General features: G+C 42.3%; 1 protein-coding gene across 1 annotated transcript in view; it reads left to right on the top strand.

Moving 5' to 3' along the window:
• The window catches only part of LOC143941032 (O-acyltransferase like protein-like), a 121,530-nt gene that overhangs the window by 91,601 nt on the left and 8,346 nt on the right, over window positions 1-21,583 (top strand). Inside the window, exons 10-13 of the mRNA XM_077462914.1 lie at window positions 1,207-1,286; window positions 2,267-2,380; window positions 3,330-3,450; window positions 7,702-7,888. Coding sequence (XP_077319040.1) covers window positions 1,207-1,286; window positions 2,267-2,380; window positions 3,330-3,450; window positions 7,702-7,888 — 502 coding nt within the window. The remainder of the gene's footprint in view (window positions 1-1,206; window positions 1,287-2,266; window positions 2,381-3,329; window positions 3,451-7,701; window positions 7,889-21,583) is intronic.

Below are 21,583 nucleotides of genomic sequence, written 5' to 3'. Positions count from 1 at the left end.
ATATGTAGCAGTTTGTAGTTACTAAAATACTTGTATTTCCATGTTCTGTGTACTATGAGAGACTAGATATAGTGAATACAGGATCCTGTGCTTAGTAACAATAATGAAATGACACATTTAACATGTAAAAAATTAAAAAATTTGAATTAGGGTTAGCTTAAGAACTTGTAAACTAATCGAAGAATTATAAATATAATAACATTTATTTAAAAAATATTTCTCGTAGACAGATTGCTCTTTAGTGGACCTCTCCACATTCTCTTTGAAAAGCATACATATTCCCTAAGGAACTCCCTGAATAAATTTGATGTTATCTGGTCTAGATGGCTTCAATCTATGACTATGATGTCAACCAATGGGTACTGTGTACTTTATAATACAGGATATTGTTATTCTTTTTTTTTTCTGTGTCCTATATACTCTGAGTGAGTGGCTGGTGGTGGGATGGCAGGGTTGAAGGGGGGTGTTTTTTTGTGGGGGGGGGGGGGGGTTTGGTTTGGTGTGATTTCTATTTTTGTGGTTTTGTCTGAAATAATAAAAAGGATTTGATTTAAAAAAAATATTTCCCTCTCTCTAAATAATAATACAATTTGTGTCCAGCTTAAGAACTTGTCAACCAAATCAAGAATTACAAATATAATAAAATGAATAAAAAATAATAATTTCCTCTCTCTAAATAAAATTGAACAATGTAAATTAGGATTAGCTTAAGAACTTGGAAACTAAATGAAGAATTATAAATATATATTTTTTTTTTATTAATTTTATTAAAAAAAAAAAAAAAATTAGTGTCAGCTTACGAATTTGTAAACCAAATCAAGAAGTATAATACAATTGAATTAAAAATAATTATTTCTCTCCCTTCCTTCCATTGCCTCCCTCCCTTATTTCTTCTTTCTTTGCCTTCTATTTTATTCCTGCCCTTTCTCAATCATTTAATCGCACAATAAAGAACTTCCATGCATGGGTTTGAATGAGTGTCTATTACATTAATACTTTTTGAAACAAAGGAGCAGATATTAACCCAATCAATAATGTGACAGCAGCGGTGCTGACCTTATATATATGTACAGCTGGGGCCAATCAATACAACACGCCAACATGAATTGTACATATGAGAGCGATACAATGCCAAACTTTTATTTTGCGCAGCCTAGTAACACTTTATATAAAATGATTGCTGTGTCTCTCTACCATTTATTTCAGTGCACCGGCTGGGCCTGGTACCTCTCAAATGATTTCCAGTTCCATCTCACAACCCCTCTTCTCATTTTTCTGTATGTCAAGTAAGTATATCTTCAGGCATATGTTATTATGGGGGTCTGGGTCGGGAGGTCCCCAGTGATATAGAATAGAAATGAATGACATAGATCATTTGGTGCGCTAGAACATTTGAGAGCGTCAGCTTAGCTTTGGCTCAATGTCTGTGAACCATTTTGTGACTTAACACCCCCCCCCCCCCCCAAGCAAATGTTGATTGCTGAGTATGTATATTTATTATTATTATTTTTACAATACAGGATTTATATAGCTGCAACAGTATGGGCAGCACTGTACAATAGGAAGACAAATAGTACAGTTAAAATACAAATCAAGGCAAACGAGTTAGGAGGGTCCTGCTCAGTGGAGTTTACAAATGTAAAACTGGTCAATGGCTAATTTGGGAGAATGGAAGGTGGATTTAAAAAAAAAAAAGACAATTATAAACTGGTTGTAGCCGGGTAGTTAGAGAATCACCCATATTATCACACTTATACCACATACACACAATCGGATTTTCCGACGGGAAATGTTGGATGTGAGCTTGTTGTCGGAAAGTCCGACCATGTGTACGCTCCATCAAACATTTGCTGTCGGACTTTCTGCCAACAAATGTTTTAGAGCAGGTTCTCAAATTTTCCCGCCAACAAAACTTTGTTGGTGGAAAGTCCAATCGCGTGTACCCTAGTCCGTCGCACAAAAGTTCACGCGTGCTCGGAATCAAACGGAACTTCCTTTTTCTCGGCTCGTCGTACGTCTTATACAACACAGCGTTCCTACGTTCGGAATTGTTGGGCTACATTTGTGTGACCGTGTTTATACAAGACAAGTTTGAGCCAACAACCTTCGAACAAAAGTCCACGGTTGGTGGAAAGTCTGATCGTGTGTACGGGGCATTAGTGAATTCCCCTGGAAGACATTTGTTGGAGTTCATCTTTTGAACAGACAGGGAGGTGAAGCATTTGTTCTGTTTGATAAAATTTGGATCTGTGTTTGTGTTTTGCAGAGCTAAATATGTTATGTTTGCTGGAGTGGTGCTGATATTTATCACATCTACTGTTATCACCACCTTGATTTCCTTCTTTTTAAAACTTTCCATCCGTTATCCAACAGGTGAAAGGTAACTATAACATTTACAATTTTTCTCTCTTTGGTATGTCTAGAATTTTGGGGGCTTCAGACATTTGAATCTAAACCTACATTCACTGAAAAGGGAAAAAAAAAAACACCACACTCCAAAAAAACAATATAGAAGTCAGATTGAGCCAGCTACACTGTGACAGCCATAATAATTAGTCTTTATTGGCTGCATGTGAAATACAACAATACCAGGCCAATGCGTTTCAGCTGAAAAGCTTTAGACCCATTTTAAATGAGCTGACTGATCAGGTCCATCTGTCAGTTTTTCAGACAAATCTGATTGAACCCTCCAGTCTCTTATATGGTACGGAAAAGTTCAGCGAACAAACCCACCGTCATCCAATCCGATTCTTGAAGCACTTTACTGAATTTATTAATGAATTCATTTATTTATTTATCTGATATTTCACGGTGGTATTCAATGTGTTTTTATTTATAGTAATTATCTATATTCCTTATTATCACGATTTTTGATTTAACTATTTGAGGCATTTATGTTCAGCTATTGATTTATAACATTATTTATATGAGGTTTATAGTGACTGTTTTCGATTAAGGGATTGCTGTCGTTTGCTTTGATATATATAGGAACCATTGCTGCGGATCATATGTCCATGTTATCATATATGTAAATAATTTTTTAAGAAACATTTTTGGGGGATAGCGCAGTTATATTTTTTGTTTTATATTTGTCTCTGATGTGTATCACATCATTATAATTGCGGCTTCAAATATTTAGAATAATTTTGGGTGGTTGTTTTTTTAGATAAGCGCAGTATTTTTTTCGTTTTTATAGGCTGTACAAGATGGACTAGTATCTTTTTTCATCCTAACTGACTTTTGGATATGTGCAGAACATGGGTGTATTTAGCTATGTGCCTGGAGATAGGCTGTGATCTACTCATTATAAAAATCCTTCTTTTTCACAGTCAGACCCGTATGAATTACTGGGTGGAGTATTACACCAAACCTTACTGTCGATATGGCCCCTTTTTGGTTGGTGTAGTGACTGGCATTATGATTGCCCAAAAGCAGTACATTACAAACAAGGTAAGTGCTCGTGACTATAAAATACAGATGGCAAGGTCTTTTAACCAAGATATCTGAAAAAAAAAAAACAGGTACAGTGGAACCTTGGTTTACGAATAATACAGTTAACGAGCGTTTTTAAAGACAAGCAAGTTTTTTTTTTTTATTCTGACTCGAGTTTACGAGCGTTGTCTCGCAAAATGAGCAGATTGCAAGCTAATGGGGTGTGCGGTACTGCATTTGGCCAGAGGTGTGGAAATACTCCATTCCTGAGTATTTCTGAGCCTTTCTGAGGCTTTCCAAGTTCAGCCGAGATGTCCCCGAGTATTTCCGAGGCTCTCCGGTGCCCCCCACCTCTGGCCACATGTGGTATTGCATGCAATAGAAGTCAATGCGGAACAAATTATCTGTTTCCATTGACTTCTATGGGGAAACTCGCTTTGATATGCGAATGCTTTGGATTACAAGCATTCTCCTGGAACGGATTATGCTTGTAATCCAAGGTTCCACTGTATATGTAATAGGTATTGTCCATAACTGTTGTTTTCTTTATATCTGTTGTACTTCAGACCTTTCACATTACTCCAGCACAGAAAATTCCAAACATTCAAACAGGACAGTGTTCCTACAGCTCTATCACATATTAAAGGATACCTCTCATAAGAGCTATACTGTATGTGGGATCCTATGTCTACTTACTCCCTGCATACTGTGATAATCAGCCTGCCACCTTCTGGATGTTCGTAGCACTGCAGTTTGGGCACACCTGATCTCATCAGGAGTGCCTAAATAGACTTCAGAGCATTCCCTTCACTTCTGATCAATAGAGTTTACTTGCTATTTGTCTGGCTAATCTGCAGTTCGAATTGCTGTGTGGTTTATGCATCCTGTTTTTGTCTGTTGCCTGCTCCTGATCTTCTGCTGTTTTTTTTGGTCACACTTACCTGCCACCTGCTCCGAATTGCAGCTTGTCTAAGATTTTGACTCATGACTGAGCACGTGCACTCAACCTCTTTGGTCGACTATGGTGAGGCTTGTTTTGAGTGGAACCTGTCCTGTTAAACCGCTGTATGGTCTTGGCCACCGTGCTGCAGCTCAGTTTCAGGGTCTTGGCAATCTTGTCATAACCTAGGCCAGTGATGGCGAACCTTGGCACCCCAGATGTTTTGGAACTACATTTCCCATGATGCTCAGCTACACTGCTCAGTGCATGAGCATCATGGGAAATGTAGTTCCAAAACATCTGGAGTGCCAAGGTTCGCCATCACTGACCTAGGCCATCTTCATGTAGAACAACAATTCTTTTTTTCAGATCCTCAGAGAGTTCTTTGCCATGAGGTGCCATGTTGAACTTCTCGTGACCAGTATGAGAGAGTGAGAGCGATAACACCACATTTAACACATCTGCTCTCCATTCACACCTGAGACCTTGTAACATTAACGAGTCACATGGCACCGGGGAGAGAAAATGGCTAATTGGGCCCAATTTGGAGATTTTCACTTAGGGGTGTACTCAATTTTGGTCCCCACAGTATAGACATTAATGGCTGTGTGTTGAGTTATTTTGAGGGGACAGGAAATTTACACTGTTATACAAGCTGTACACTCACCACTTTACATTGTAACAAAGTGTAATTTCTTCAGTGTTGTCACATGAAAAGATATAAAATATTTAAAAAAATGTGAGGGGTGTACTCACTTTTGTGAGATACTGTATATATGTGTATATACAAGTTACCTGTGTGCAAAAGTGTATTTGCTTTCAACGGATAAATGTTGGGTGCCCTATGTGTATGGATGCTGTTGCAATACATAAAACTATTTGTTTAGTTTTTTACATTTTAAAATAAGGTGCCTCCAGAATGCATTAGAGTGCAGAATTTTAAAGGGTGCCTTGGCTGAAAAAAGGTTGAGAAGCCCTACTCTAATCCCTAATGCCCCGTACACACGATCGGATTTTCCTACAACAAATGTTGGATGTGAGCTTGCTGGATGAAAGTCCGACCGTGTGTATGCTCCATCGAACATTTGCTGTCGGACTTTCCGCCAACAAATGTTTGCTAGCAAGTTCTCATATTTTCCACCAACAAAACTTTGTTGTCGGAATTTCCGATTGGGTGTACACAAGCCCGATGTACAAAAGTTCACGCATGCTTGGAATCAAGCAGAAGGAGCCACACTGGCTATTAAACTTCCTTTTTCTCGGCTCATCGTACGTCTTGTATGTCACCACGTTCCCACGTTCGTAATTGTTGGCCAACATTTGTGTGACCGTGTGTATGCAAGACAAATTTGAGCCAACAACCTTCGAACAAAAATCCACCGTTTTGTTGGCAGAAATCGCATGTACGGGGCATTAGGCCTTGTTTACACCCTTTGAGTCGAACATGAGTTTGATTCAAACATAAAGCTCATCCCTGGTCCAGACCAGAGCGGAGCAATTAGCAGACAGATGGGATTGCTATAGTGGAAGGTGAGTGGGGACTGGAGAGAGGGGACTGAGGATCAGCAAAGCTGGTGGACTGGAGCAGGAGCAGACAGGGGAGAGGAGTGGGGGAAAATAGCAGATGTCACATATGGTGTGCAGCATGGGAGCAATAGGGTGAGCAGGGCACTGGAGAGAGAAGAGAATCCACAAACCAGAGGAATGGCAGAGCTGGCTATTACTTCTGAGTGGAGGATCAGAAGAGCTGGGGTACTACTGAGTGAGGGATCTGCTGAATGAGTGTGCCAATGAGCTGGATATCTGCTGAGCAAGAGTACTAATGAGCTGCAGATCTGCTGAACAGGGGTATTATTGACCTGGGGATACTACTGTGCTGGGGTTCTACTGAGACCCTTTAAAACAAACAGAATATCAAGACGCAGGGCATTTGCCAAGCTTCAAAAAAGCATCAACGAAGCATCAAAAACGTATGTTGAAGCAGTAGGCGCTTTACTGTGAATTAAAATCAAAGCACGTGTAAACGAGCCCTTGGTGTGCATCCCTAATGCCGCGTACACACGACCGGACTTTCCATCAGAATAAACTCTGACGGTCTTTCAGACGGAGTTCCGACAGAGTTCTGACTGAACAGATTTGCCTACACACGATCACACCAAAGTCCGTTTGTCTCAAACGCGGTGACGTACGACGGGACTAGAAAAGGAAGTTCAATAGCCAGTAGCCAATAGCTGCCCTTGCGTCATATTTGGTCCGTCGGACAAGCATACAGATGAACAGTTTTCCCGATAGGAATTGATTCCGTTGGAAAGATTTAAAACATGTTCTATTTCCAGGTCCGACAGACTTTTTGAAGAAAAAAGTCAGATGAAGCCCACACACGATCGGAATATCTGATGAAATGATTCCGTCTCACCTTTTCTGCCGGAAAGTCCGGTCGTGTGTACACAGCACTAGTGTCACATATTGCACTGCTGGTTCTTTTATCCTGGAACATGATATCTGATAATAAAATCTATAGGGCTATATTTTTAGGCAATCACACTTTGGGGGTTATTTACAAAAGGCAAATCCACTTTGCACTACAAGTGCACTTGGAAGTGCAGTCACTTTAAATCTAAGGGGTAAATCTGAAATGAGTGGAAGCTCTGCAGATTTTATCATCCAATCATGTGCAAGCTAAAATGTTTTTTATTTTCCTTGCATGTCCCCCTCAGATATACAGCGACTTTACTTCCAAGTGCACTTTCAGTGCAAAGTAGATTTGCTTTTAGTAAATAACCCTCTTTGTTCTCAGGTTTGTACTCTGATAAGACACATATGGAGTTATTTACAAAAAGCCACTTTGCACTACAAGTGCAAATTACAAAGGCAAAGTGCACTTGAAATTGCACTGAAAGTGCACTTGGAAGTGCAGTCGCTGTAAATCTAAGGGGTAGATCTGAAATGTGGAGAAGATCTGCTGATTTTATCATCCAATCATGTGCAAGCTAAAATTATGCTTTTTATTTTCCTTGCATGTCCCCCTCGGATCTACAGCGACTTTACTTCCAAGTGCACTTTCAGTGCAATTTCAAGTGCACTTTGCCTTTGTAGTTTGCACTTGTAGTGCAAAGTGGATTTGCCTTTAGTAAATAACCCCCACAATGTCTGTTTACTCTTTTGACAGTTCTGAGAATGATGAATGATTCACCAGGAGTTTGCAGTCTGACAAGTACTGTTACTGTATTCAGCTTGAAGAGTACATTGAGTACATTCGTCGAGCCATCTGTTTTTTTTAATATATATTTTTTTATTCTGTAATCAGAAGGATTTATGTCTTTGTACAGGCTCAGGCGTTTGTCGGATGGATATCTGCATTGCTCGTCATGCTTCTGGTGATATGTCTTGCTTTCATTCTGGATGATACTCCTACATCTTACTCCATCCTGGCCGCCCTTTACCAAGGCATCCATAGGACTTTGTGGGCAGCAGCTATTGCCATGATCCTTGTTCTGTGTCACGAAGGATATGGAGGTACCAAGAAATACATTATATTTATGTTGAACATTGTGTTTATAGACTTGTCACAAACCTGGACAATTAAGACTGCGTATATGAAGAATAAAAACGTATAAGCAGAGGTTACTCATGCCAAAACCATCCATAGATCCATTGATGTAAGCAACTTAGGTTATGTTCACCACTCAACTTTTCCTTTAAAAACTGAACTTGGTCTAGACGGTTTCTTGCCTCCTAAGTGTCCTTTTAGGAAAAGGGGCCCAAGGTCTTTGCCTCATGCCGTGTACACACAACCAGACTTTCCGGCAGACTAGGTCTGATGGAATAAGTCCTTTCAACAATCCGATAGTGTGTGGGCTAATCCGATCGTATTTTATTAAATAAATCAGACGGACCTAGAAATAGAACATGTTTCAAATCTGTCCGACGGACTAATTTCCTATCGGGAAAACCGTTCATCTGTATGCTGGTCTGACGGACCAAATACAACGCAAGGGAAGCAATTGGCTACTGGCTATTGAACTTCCTTTTTTAGTCCCATCTTACGTCATCACTTTCAAAATGAACGGACTTGCAAACGGACTTAGTCCGTTCGTGTGTGGCTAAGTCCGTTCCTTTCGGAAAGTCCTTCGGAACTCTGCGAAAGTCCGCTGGGAAGACCATCGGACCTAGTCTGCCGGAAAGTCCCGTCGTGTGTATGTGGCATAAGAGACAAAATGGCTTCATCAAAATAACTTTTCTATATAATAGGGCTGGGAAAATTAAAGATTAATTCCTCGATTAATCATTCATTTTTTTGATCGATCAAAATTCTTTTGATCGGTACTCACCTCTCCACCGGCTTCCGGGTCTTCAGGGAGTTACCACGGAGGTCCAGTGACGTCAAGGACATCAACGTCACCGGACTCCTCCCCCTTCCCCAAGTGCCTCTGTCTGCTAACGAAGGGAAGGGGGGAGGAATCTGGTGACGTCGATGTCCGTGACGTCACCGGACAGCCTGGACAGTGATGGTAAATATGGATGTGGTTAACTGAGATCCTTCAGTGAGCTAAGCGTAGGCAAATTTGATAACCTCCGTTTTTAACATTGTTGTAAAAAAACAAAACAAAATGTAAACACTCTGGTATGTCTGCGTGACTGGCTAAAGTGATGCCTACTTGTCTACTATAAAGTGACTGACAGTCAATATACTAGATAAGTTTTATAATTGAAGTTAAACTAACTTTCTACGTTTTTCTTAAAGTTTAAAAAAAAATGACTTACGTCAGTGCTACAGTTTGAATTTAAAACGTATTTATGTGAACTGTGAAGTTAAGTCATGGATTGTGGAAACTAACTAGTGTTGGGTGATTGTATATAGTGTATACCACATTTACCACTGGCTAATGCAGAGTTGCTATGCAAGGAGATCAGCTAAAAGTAGTTGGATCTGTATGTTCGTTATAATTAAAGCGGAGGTCCACCCTAAAAAGGACCTTCCGCTCATCAGAATCCTCCCCCCCTCCGGCGCCACAATTGGCACCTTTCAGGGGGGAGGGGGGTGCAGTTACCTGGATAATCCAGGTAACTGCACCCACTTCCGGGATAGCTCTCTGCGGAAAGGGGCATAGATTACGCCCCTTTCCGCAAGTGCCCGCCCCTTTCCGCAAGTGCCCCGCTGCCTGCTGGGAAAACACACAGATCCCAGAGGCAGCGGGGACCGTCCTTATTGCGCAGCGCGGCTCGTGCATGCGCAGTAGGGAACCGGGAAATGAAGCCGAAAGGCTCCATTTCCTGATTCCCATACCCAAGATGGCGGCGGCAGCACCCGAGAAACGATCTACAGATCGGCTTCGGGTGCCGACATCGCGGGCGCGCTGGACAGGTAAGTGTCACTATTTTAAAAGTCAGCAGCTGCAGTATTTGTAGCTGCTGGCTTTTAAAAAAAACTCCCGCTTTAATCGAAAATTAGTCGATTAATTGATTTAAAAAAAAATCGATCAATCAAACACGAAAATTTTAATCAGTAACAGCCCTACTATATAATAAAAATGATAAACTGCTGGTATATTGCTTTCTGTCAGCTTCGTATTCCCTTTTTTAATTTATCAAGTGAATGTGTATCACTTGCTAATTATATTAACTTAGACATGTTTATCAAAGATCATAAGACAATGAGATCATTATTCTATTTTTTTTTTAAAGGTGTTAGTTAAATAGTAAAGAAATGAGATAATTGTCATGAGATGTGACATAATAAAATAAATATGTAAGTGATTTGAAATAAATATGTTGGGTGGTCAAGATCCTCCAACCCTGACAAGCAGGGCCCTCTGATCCCTCCTGTATTGATTTGTATTGTAAGTGTACTGTCTGCCCTCATATTGTAAAGTGCTGCGCAAACTGTTGGCGCTATATAAATCCTGAATAATAATAATAATAATAATTTCAAGGTCTTTGGTCCTGAAAGGGTTAACCCGCCTGCAGGGAGGCCTAAAAAAGGAGCAGGAAGGAGTCGGCACCTATCTCTGAGTTGGTGTTTGTGGCAGGTCATAGCTGTGAGAAAGTTTGGACAGCTTGGCAACTAAGGCCAGACATAGCTGGTTCAGCAGGAACTGGCCTAGATTCGAACCATGTATGGACAGGGTGAATATACCAAGTTGATCGATCGACTTGGGCACAACCAGCCTGCTGGATTTTGCATGCGATTATCGCTAGTGGCTCGTATAGCCGCTAGCAATAATTACCGTCTTCTCCAGGCGGGGATGGCTTTCCCCGCCCAGAGAATACAATGGGTCGGCGGGAGGGATTCCCCTTTCACAGCCTGTGATTCCAGGAAAGAAATTGTTTCCATGTATGGGCTGCTAAGAAATTAGCTCTGTGTATCAGATGCCTTTGCGTTACTCTGAAGCAAATGGGAACCCTAAACCCTGGTGTAGGACTTGTATACTGGTGGTGAGCTATTGTGGTGTTGTACATCAGTGTTGCCAACTGTCAGTATTTTTACTGGCAGCCAGTAAAAAATGGACACTTTTCTCCTGCCAGCAATTGCCAGTGACAGGAAAAGGTTGCCAGTACAAAATATTGATGTGACGCTTAGCTCGGAACTGCGCATGTGCAGTTCCTTTTCAGAGCTGGCTAAGACCATCCAAGTGCCTGCTACAGTGTGTTCGGGTGGCGCCCGAAGGGGGCGGCCTGAAGATGTTATGTCATAGTGCAAGGGAGCCCAGTGCGTGGGTCAGAGGAATGTCTGAGGGATGGGAGCAAGGCAAGCCGGGAGCAGGACTGCCAGTGCTGTTTGGACTGGAGTAGGTGGAAGGGACCACCTGGCGTGGAGAGAGACTGTCACTGTGGTTCAGGAGGGAAAGCGCCATGTCGGTGAGGTGTCATCATCATCTGTGGTGTTGCACACTGCTGTCAGTGTCACTGTGAAGGCCCATACACACAATCAGACTTTTTTACAACAAACATGCAAATTGGCTGTTTTGGAGCAACATCCGACCGTGTGTATGCTCCATCGGACAAACTTTTTTGGTTTTCATCTGACTTTTGTTGGCTGTGCGAACGGACAAACTTTCTGGCAACAAAAGTCAGATGGAGCAAAGTCTGATCGTGTACAGAAAACCATAGGACTTTTGTACAAAGTACAAACAGGCATGCTCAGAACCAATGCAAAATATCAGACAACAATACAGAAGTTGACCAAAGGTGGCGGTAAAGAGCAGAAAAACCACATGATTTGGTGAAAGTTGGCTGAAAAAATCCTGCTATGTGTATGCAATACAAGTTCAGGGCCGACGCCCTTAGTACAAAAATCCAAGGGAAAGTTTGTACAAAGTCCTATCTAGTGATGGCCGAACGGTTCGCCCGGCGGTCGTTTCGCTGCGAATTTCGGCTGTTCGCGATTCGCCCGATCGGCGGACTATTGCCGTCGTTCGCCCGGCAGACTTCCGTGTTTTTACTGTGTAAAAGAACTTTGACCTATGATGACACATCCATCATGGGGTAAAAGACAGCCAATTGAGACATTACAGCACATGGACACTTGGACATTCCCCCTAACTCAGGGGTCAAGTCCTGGGAAAAAAAGTGTGGGAACTCCCACCCAAGATCCATTCCCCCACCCAAAAAAAAAAAAAAAAAGGTATGCTCATATGCATATATACTTCACAGAAAATACAGTACAACATTTATTGTAAAGTGCCAGTTTACAAAAACAAAATAAAGTGTCAAACAAAACAATCAACACAATGGGTGATGATCTTTCCCTCGCAGGGAATTTCTACCACAAATACACCCTGTTCCAAATTCTGTTACACAGCCCATTAGAAAATATCCCACAAACAGGAATAAGTATTGGCAGAGTATTGAAGAGTATTGGCAGGGTATTGCAGAGTATTGATAGGGTATTGCAGAGTATTGGCAGGGTATGTATTGAAGAGTATTGGCAGAGTATTGCAGAGTATTGGCAGGGTATTGCAGAGTATTGGCAGGGTATGTATTGAAGAGTATTGGCAGAGTATTGCAGAGCATCGGCAGGGTATGTATTGGCAGGGTATTGCAGAGTATTGATAGGGTATTGCAGAGTATTGGCAGGGTATGTATTGCAGAGTATAGGCAGGGTATTGCAGAGTATTGATAGGGTATTGCAGACTATTGGCAGGGTATTACAGAGTATTGGCAGGGTATTGCAGAGTATTGGCAGGGTATTGCAGAGTATTGATAGGGTATTGCAGAGTATTGGCACAGTATTGCAGAGTATTGATAGGTTATTGCAGAGTATTGGCAGGGTATGTATTGTAGAGTATTGGCAGAGAATTGTAGAGTATTGGCAGGGTATGTATTGGCAGGGTATTGCAGAGTATTGATAGGGTATTGCAGAGTATTGGCAGGGTATGTATTGCAGAGTATTGATAGGGTATGTATTGTAGAGTATTGATAGGGTATTGCAGAGTATTGGCAGGGTATTGCAGACTATTGGCAGGGTATTGCAGAGTATTGGCAGGGTATTGCAGAGTATTGACAGGGTATGTATTGCAGAGTATTGGCAGGGTATTGCAGAGTATTGATAGGGTATTTATTGCAGAGTATTGGCAGGGTATGTATTGCAGAGTATTGGCAGGGTATGTATTGCAGAGTATTGGCAGGGTATGTATTGCAGAGTATTGGCAGGGTATTGCAGAGTATTGGCAGGGTATGTATTGCAGAGTATTGATAGGGTATGTATTGTAGAGTATTGATAGGGTATTGCAGAGTATTGATAGGGTATTGCAGAGTATTGGCAGGGTATTGCAGACTATTGGCAGGGCATTGCAGAGTATTGGCAGGGTATGTATTGCAGAGTATTGGCAGGGTAGTGCAGAGTATTTATTGCAGAGTATTGCAGAGTATTGATAGGGTATGTATTGCAGAGTATTGGCAGGGTATTGCAGAGTATTGATAGGGTATTTATTGCAGAGTATTGGCAGGGTATGTATTGCAGAGTATTGGCATTGTATTGCAGAGTATTGATAGGGTATTTATTGCAGAGTATTGGCAGGGTATGTATTGCAGAGTATTGGCAGGGTATGTATTGTAGAGTATTGATAGGGTATTGCAGAGTATTGATAGGGTATTGCAGAGTATTGGCAGGGTATTGCAGAGTATTGGCAGGGTATTGCAGAGTATTGGCAGGGTATTGCAGAGTATTGGCAGGGTATGTATTGCAGAGTATTGGCAGGGTATTGCAGAGTATTGATAGGGTATTTATTGCAGAGTATTGCAGAGTATTGATAGGGTATGTATTGCAGAGTATTGGCAGGGTATTGCAGAGTATTGATAGGGTATGTATTGCAGAGTATTGGCAGGGTATTGCAGAGTATTGGCAGGGTATGTATTGCAGAGCATTGGTGGGGTATTGCAGAGTATTGATAGGGTAGTGCAGAGTATTGGCAGGGTATTGCAGAGTATTGACAGGGTATTGCAGAGTATTGACAGGGTATTGCAGAGTATTGGCAGGGTATTGCAGAGTATTGGCAGGGTATTGCAGAGTATTGATAGGGTATTGCAGAGTATTGGCAGGGTATTGCAGAGTATTGATACTGATAGGGTATTGCAGAGTATTTGCAGGGTATCGCAGAGTATTGATAGGGTATCGCAGAGTATTGATAGGGTATTGCAGAGTATTGGCAGGGTATTGCAGAGTATTGATAGAGTATTGCAGAGTATTGATAGGGTATTGCAGAGTATTGGCAGGGTATTGCAGAGTATTGATACTGATAGGGTATTGCAGAGTATTGGCAGGGTATCGCAGAGTATTGATAGGGTATTGCAGAGTATTGATAGGGTATTGCAGAGTATTGATATGGTATTGCAGAGTATTGGCAGGGTATTGCAGAGTATTGATAGGGTATTGCAGAGTATTGATAGGGTATTGCAGAGTATTCGCAGAGTATTGCAGAGTATTGATACTGATAGGGTATTGCAGAGTATTGATGAGTATTGGCAGGGTATCGCAGAGTATTGATAGGGTATCGCAGAGTATTGGCAGGGTATTGCAGAGTATTGATAGGGTATTGCAGAGTATTCGCAGAGTATTGCAGAGTATTGATACTGATAGGGTATTGCAGAGTATTGATGAGTATTGGCAGGGTATTGCAGAGTATTGATGAGTATTGATAGGGTATTGCAGAGTATTGGCAGGGTATTGCAGAGTATTGATAGGGTATTGCAGAGTATTGATAGGGTATCGCAGAGTATTGATAGGGTATCGCAGAGTATTGATAGGGTATCGCAGAGTATTGGCAGGGTATTGCAGAGTATTGGCAGGGTATTGCAGAGTATTCGCAGAGTATTGCAGAGTATTGATACTGATAGGGTATTGCAGGGTATTGCAGAGTATTGGCAGGGTATTGCAGAGTATTGATAGGGTATTGCAGAGTATTCGCAGAGTATTGCAGAGTATTGATACTGATAGGGTATTGCAGAGTATTGATGAGTATTGGCAGGGTATTGCAGAGTATTGATGAGTATTGGCAGGGTATTGATGAGTATTGGCAGGGTATTGCAGAGTATTGATGAGTATTGGCAGGGTATTGCAGAGTATTGATGAGTATTGGCAGGGTATTGCAGAGTGCAACTTACACACTAGTGACTAACCTGGTAGAGAAGGAGAAGTAAACTGGAAAAGTGCAGCGTGTGGCCCCAGGAGGCCAGGACTGACTGGCACTGGGTAGAGGGGAGGAGGGGAGGACAGTCCGGAACTCCGGATCCAAGCAGGCGCGCAGCGTGTGTCAGCCTGCCCACTGACTCGCGCCAGTGCGTGCCCACGTGCACGGCCGAAGTCAGGTGACCGGTTGCTAGATGCGGAGCGGCCCCTGCCTAGCAACCAGTCACTCGGCGGCTGAGGAGCGGCGGCGAACTACGCGCTGCATAGCCTCAGCCCTCAGGCAGCTAATGGGAACGGCGTTCCCGCTGTGGGAATAGTACGGGAACGCCGTTCCCATGCGTTCCCGCAGGACTCGAGCCCTGCCCTAACTTATAAATACACCCGATCCGGCGGCCATTTTACATTCTTTCTTCTGTCACTATAGGGAGAGGTTGCTGTGTGGAGCAGGGAGAGATTGCAGTGACCCAAATCGCTAGCTATTTGGTACACAAAAGTTATTTTCAGGACTGGTATAGGTGTTAGGTGTATATAGGTTTGCTGTGCTACTGATTGTTGCAGCAGCCTGAGTGTCTTTTGTCAGTTTAGAGAAAGGGACAGGACGGTGTGTCTGCTGTAGGGACAGTCAGTTTAGTCATCATCATTAGCTGTTACTATCAGGTCCACAAAAGTGCTATTCCAGTTATTGTTCCAGTAGCCTCTGTTTTGTCAGTTTATATAGGGACAGGCAGGAAGCAGTGTGTGAGGCAGTGAGGGTCAGTTTAATCAGTAGCTGTTACTATTAGTTCCACAAAGGTTCTTTTCAGGACTGGTATCAGTGGTATGGTAATAGGCTTGTACACGTATAATATTCTTTCTTCCAAATATAGAAAGAATATTATACTTGACTGCTGCCCTTCTGCTGCAGTCTGCTAATCATTCACAACCTACTTGTTCCCCAAAGGATCCTTTATAAGGACTGGTAATAACCTGGTGTCCTTCATCGGTATAGGGACTGATGTACAGTCTGCTAATCAGTCACAACCTACTTGTTAACTTGGTCTGTCTAGGGTTCTATACTGCAGCAGTCCTTCATCGGTATAGGGACTGACGTACAGTCTGCTAATCAGTCACAACCTACTTGTTCCACAAAGGTCCTTATAAGGACTGGTAACTTGGTCTGTCTAGGGTTCTACAGTACATAGGGTTGAGTGAGGTACAGTCTGCCATTCTATAAGGACTGGTATAGGTCCACAATACATAGGGTTGAGGTGCACTACTGCTGACCGCTGCCCTATACTGCAGCAGTCCTTCATCGGTATAGGGACTGACGTACAGTCTGCTAATCAGTCACAACCTACTTGTTAACTTGGTCTGTCTAGGGTTCTATACTTCAACAGTCCTTCATCGGTATAGGGACTGACGTACAGTCTGTTAATCAGTCACAACCTACTTGTTCCACAAAGGTCCTTTATAAGGACTGGCAATAACCTGGTGTAGGGTGCTATAGTACATAGGGTTGAGTGAGGTACAGTCTGCTATTCTATAAGGACTGGTATAGGTCCACGATACATAGGGTTGAGGTGCACTACTGCTGACCGCTGCCCTATACTGCAGCAGTCCTTCATCGGTATAGGGACTGACGTGCAGTCTGCTAATCAGTCACAACCTACTTGTTAACTTGGTCTGTCTAGGGTTCTATACTGCAGCAGTCCTTCATCGGTATAGGGACTGACGTACAGTCTGCTAATCAGTCACAACCTACTTGTTCCACAAAGGTCCTTTATAAGGACTGGTAATAACCTGGTGTAGGGTGCTATAGTACATAGGATTGAGTGAGGTACAGTCTGCTATTCTATAAGGACTGGTATAGGTCCACAATACATAGGGTTGAGGTGCACTACTGCTGACCGCTGCCCTATACTGCAGCAGTCCTTCATTGGTATAGGGACTGATGTACAGTCTGCTAATCAGTCACAACCTACTTGTTAACTTGGTCTGTCTAGGGTTCTATACTGCAGCAGTCCTTCATCGTTATAGGGACTGACGTACAGTCTGCTAATCAGTCACAACCTACTTGTTCCAAAAAGGTCCTTATAAGGACTGGTAACTTGGTCTGTCTAGGGTTCTACAGTACATAGGGTTGAGTGAGGTACAGTCTGCCATTCTATAAGGACTGGTATAGGTCCACAATACATTGGGTTGAGGTGCACTACTGCTGACCGCTGCCCTATACTGCAGCAGTCCTTCATCGGTATAAGGACTGATGTACAGTCTGCTAATCAGTCACACACAACCTACTTGTTCCACAAAGGTCCTTATAAGGACTGGTAAGGTATAGGGTACTACAGTACATAGGGTTGAGTGAGGTACAGTCTGCTATTCTATAAGGACTGGTATAGGTCCACAATACATAGGGTTGAGGTGCACTACTGCTGACTGCTGCCCTATACTGCAGCAGTCCTTCATCGGTATAGGGACTGAGAGTTTTGTCACAGGGTCATTTAAAAAATGACAGGCAGAGGAAGAGGCAGGCCCTTCCGCAGGGGTGGTATACAGGGGTGGGTCATATTTCTACTGGGGCTGCTTATTATGAGGGGCTCCCACCATCCCTGTGCTGTGCTGACTTCCCATCCCTGTGCTATGCTCATTATGAGGGGCTCCCACCATCCCTGTGCTATGCTCATTATGAGGGGCTCCCACCATCCCTGTGCTATGCTCATTATGAGGGGCTCCCACCATCCCTGTGCTATGCTCCTTATGAGGGGCTCCCACCATCCCTGTGCTATGCTGACTTCCTCCTGGGGCTGCTTACGGTGCAGGTGTCAGTGATGTATATCACGGTGCTGATGTCAGTACTCTCTATCACGGTGCTGCTGTCAGTGCTGTATATCACAGTGCTGGTGTTAGTGCTTTATGTCACGCTACTGATGTCAGTGCTCTCTACCACGGTGCTGCTGTCAGTGCTGTATATCACGGTGCTGGTGTTAGTGCTTTATGTCACGCTGCTGATGTCAGTGCTCTCTATCACGGTGCTGTTGTCAGATGACTCTATCACGGTGCAGGTGTCATTGCTGTATGTCACGCTGCTGATGCCAGTGCTCTCTATCACGGTGCTGGTGTCAGATGACTCTATCACGGTGCAGGTGTCATTGCTGTATGTCACGCTGCTGGTGATCATCTCCTGCACCCTCTTCTTTGCCTACCCTGGTCCCTGACCTTCCCTCTCCTCCATTGCCTTCATGCGCTCCACAGTCCTGAATTGTCACAACAATTTCCCATATAAAAAAAGAATGCTTGTAGTTGTCGATCCCAGATTCACCTCATAAATGTGTTATGTCATTGGCCATGTGGTGGGACTATGTTTGCACAGCTATTAATTATTTTGTGGCTGCAAATTTGACCTGTAGGTTTGCGAAGTTCGCCTCCCATTGAAGTCAATGGGGCCCACCGCGAACGTTCCAGTTCGCAAACTATCGGCCGGGTTCGTTGTCCGCGTTCGCAAAACGTCCCATCGGAAGTTCGTCCATCACTAGTCCTATCGTGTGTATGAGGCTTTAGAGTCAGTTTTGTGCGTGTGCCGCCCATTCTAATGTCTTGCCCTCCTGAGTCCTGCCCTCAGTTACTTACTGTACATTATTGAAAATAAAATAAGAAATATATTTTTTGCCTTAATATCTACCATAAATCAGATTGCTAATTGCAGCTTGTACTTGTTTGCAGCCTAAAAATACTGAACGTTACACTTAAAACTGTAACCGCCAATTTTGACAGTAGAAACTTGGCTATGCCAGTAAATTTTGGGTCTTTTGTCAGTAAATTTCAATCTGGTAGGTTGGCAACACTGTTTTACATTGTGCCAGAATTATTAACTGGAAAAACAATAGACTTTTTTTTTCTCTTACAAGTGGCTGGCTTGTGATCCTTGGCCCCACATATTACAGATTGTAATGAGTTTAACAGCTGATGATATACAGTAAATCTACCAGGAAGGTTGGTGCGGCCCATTGTCATGTTGGGATGCCAGAAGGATTGCTTTTTATACTTATTAATAGGGCTGTTACTGATTGAAATTTTTGTGTTCGATTGATCAATTTTTTTTTTAATCGACTAATTTCGATTAATTATAACACACATACAGATCAACTACTTTTAGCTGATCTCCTTGCATTGCAACTCTGCATTAGTCAGTGGTAAATGGGGTATACACTATATACAATCACCAGGCACTAGTTAGTTTCCACAATTCATGACTTAACTTCACAGTTCACACAAATACGTTTTAAATTCAAACTGTAGCACTGACATAAGTAATTTTTTTTTCCGCAGTAGCGTGACAATCCCTCCACCTCCGGTCTAACTAATCACCTTATGGCATGGACCTCTGTGCAAACAGGTGGTCATGCAAGCGGGTATCAAAAGGGTTAACACAGACCATAAACTTCTCTCACGTCTCCTTAGATCTCAGCAAGGATGCCAGGACATGGGTAGAAAATAAGATCTAAGTGCTCACCGCTTAAGTATAAGATTTAATTTTTGTGTTCAAACACAAACTACTCACATAAAGATGATAAAAACACAGCATGTTAAGCCGTCAATCATGTTAGTTCCGTAGGGCAGCAGTGGGTGACGTCATGCGTAGCTCTTCCCCCATATGTGTTACGTTCAATCAGAAATTCAACGTCACCGGATTCCTCCCCCCTTCCCTTCGTTAGCAGACGGAGGCACTTGGGGAAGGGGGAGGAGTCCAGTGACATCGATGTCCGTAACGTCACCGGATCTCCAACGGAACTCCCTGAAGACCTGGAAACAGGCGGAGAGGCGAGTACCGATCAAAAGAATTTTGATCGATCAAAAAAAATTCATCGATTAATCGAGGATTTAATCTTTAATTTCCACAGCCCTATTTATTAGCTAATGGAACTGCTTGTTACATTAAAAGAACAGTGATAAATATTAGAAGCAGCGCTAAAAAACTCAATATTGTTGAAACACAAAAAATGAATCAATATCATAACATCAAACTTATTAGGTGAAAAAACTTTTGTAGCGGTCTCCCCAACTTCCAAGGACCATGGTGACCCCCAGAGCCAGAGAGAACTGACTGACATTCCTCCTCAGGGCGCAGGTTACTAGTCATAGTGGGTGTGGTGCAAGGTGTAAAGATTGGGCGCCAGTCACTTTTTGTAAAAATAAACAAAGAGTTTTATTTCTCTTAACCACTTGCCAACCAGTGCACATCGATATTATATTATACTATATGATGGTCCACAGGATCCAGTAAGAAGCTTTAATACTTGGTGTCACCTGGGGGTGGAATACGAATTGTGATTGTGGGGACACTGGTAGAGTAAATAAATCGTGGATGATTTATTTCCTTTGGACTTTCTTGTTTCACATATATTTTTTCTTTTTAGCTCTTGTGAATGGGCTCTTATGGACACTTATTTACATATTTGGTGTGATTTCTTTACACAAGTTTTTTCACCTAATAAGTTTGATGTCATTATATTGATTCATTTTTGTGTTTATACAATATTGAGTTAAATTTTAGTGCTGCTTCATATATTTATCACAATTCTTGCATCTAGTGTCACAGATTGCATATATCTCTGGATCTGCTAATCATTTTGTAATGCAGTTTTCAGTGCTTTAGATATGTTTTCATCATAGGACCAGTTTGAATTGCCCAGCTTTAGGGATCTACAGCTGCCATTCACAACCACTATTCTGTGGAACCCTAGGGTTCCTCCAGAGGTTGGTAGGAGTTCCTTGAGTTGTGGGTGTTGAAACCTAAATTATGATGCCAGCATAGTTTTGAGGCCAATGCTATAGTACCCGGCAGAGTCAGCGGCATGACATTGATGATCTTTTTATTTGTCTGTAAGGGTGGTAATGTAGCCACCAATATAAGGGGCATTTTTTAGTCCAAATAATAATTACAGGGGTTTATTTGGACCTGAAGTTTATTTCATGGGTTCCTCTGGAGCAAAAATATTAAAAAAGGCTGATCTACAGGGATTTATTTTTGCACTTATGGAACATAGATAACAAAATGTCCTTAATGGTATATTTAACAGACCAATGGGGAGCAAATAAGAGAAACTCATTGTTCGGATTTACATTAAATAAACCATTGTTGACATAATTACCTTTTCTGTGCTAGAATTGTCTGAGCCAAAAGATATCTGTGTTGAAGTCTCAGCACTGCAATCTTCTTCTCCGCCTGGAATCACTAAATATAACTCATCAACACTTTAACTAGCTCCTGTGTAATGGCAGCACAAATTAACAGATTCTGAGCGTGCCCAACAGAAAAGCCGGCTGAGGTGATATAACGGCGGTTTAATGAAAATATCTGCACGAGTGCCTTCTACACAGCGGGGGGAGCTTGTAGCTTTTCTGCAAATTGGAGTTTTGTGATGCAACCTTATTAGATAGGAAGTTATTAAAGTGGAATTCCTGCCTAACAATAACTATTCAAAAAAATCTCCCCTCCCAGCACCTGCTACCTATCCTGCCTACCCTTTGTAAAAAAAAACATTTTTCAGTTTGCGCCAGTCTGGTCACATGATCCCACAGCTCTGACTATCTTTTTTGAGCAGAGA

The sequence above is a fragment of the Lithobates pipiens genome, unplaced genomic scaffold (genome assembly GCF_037356315.1).
Source record: "Lithobates pipiens isolate NorthernLeopardFrog02 unplaced genomic scaffold, aLitPip1_a1.2 Scaffold_3, whole genome shotgun sequence".
NCBI lineage: Eukaryota > Metazoa > Chordata > Amphibia > Anura > Ranidae > Lithobates > Lithobates pipiens.
The sequence above is the reverse complement of the archived record's forward strand: the minus strand, read 5'-3'. Positions and strand labels throughout refer to the sequence as shown.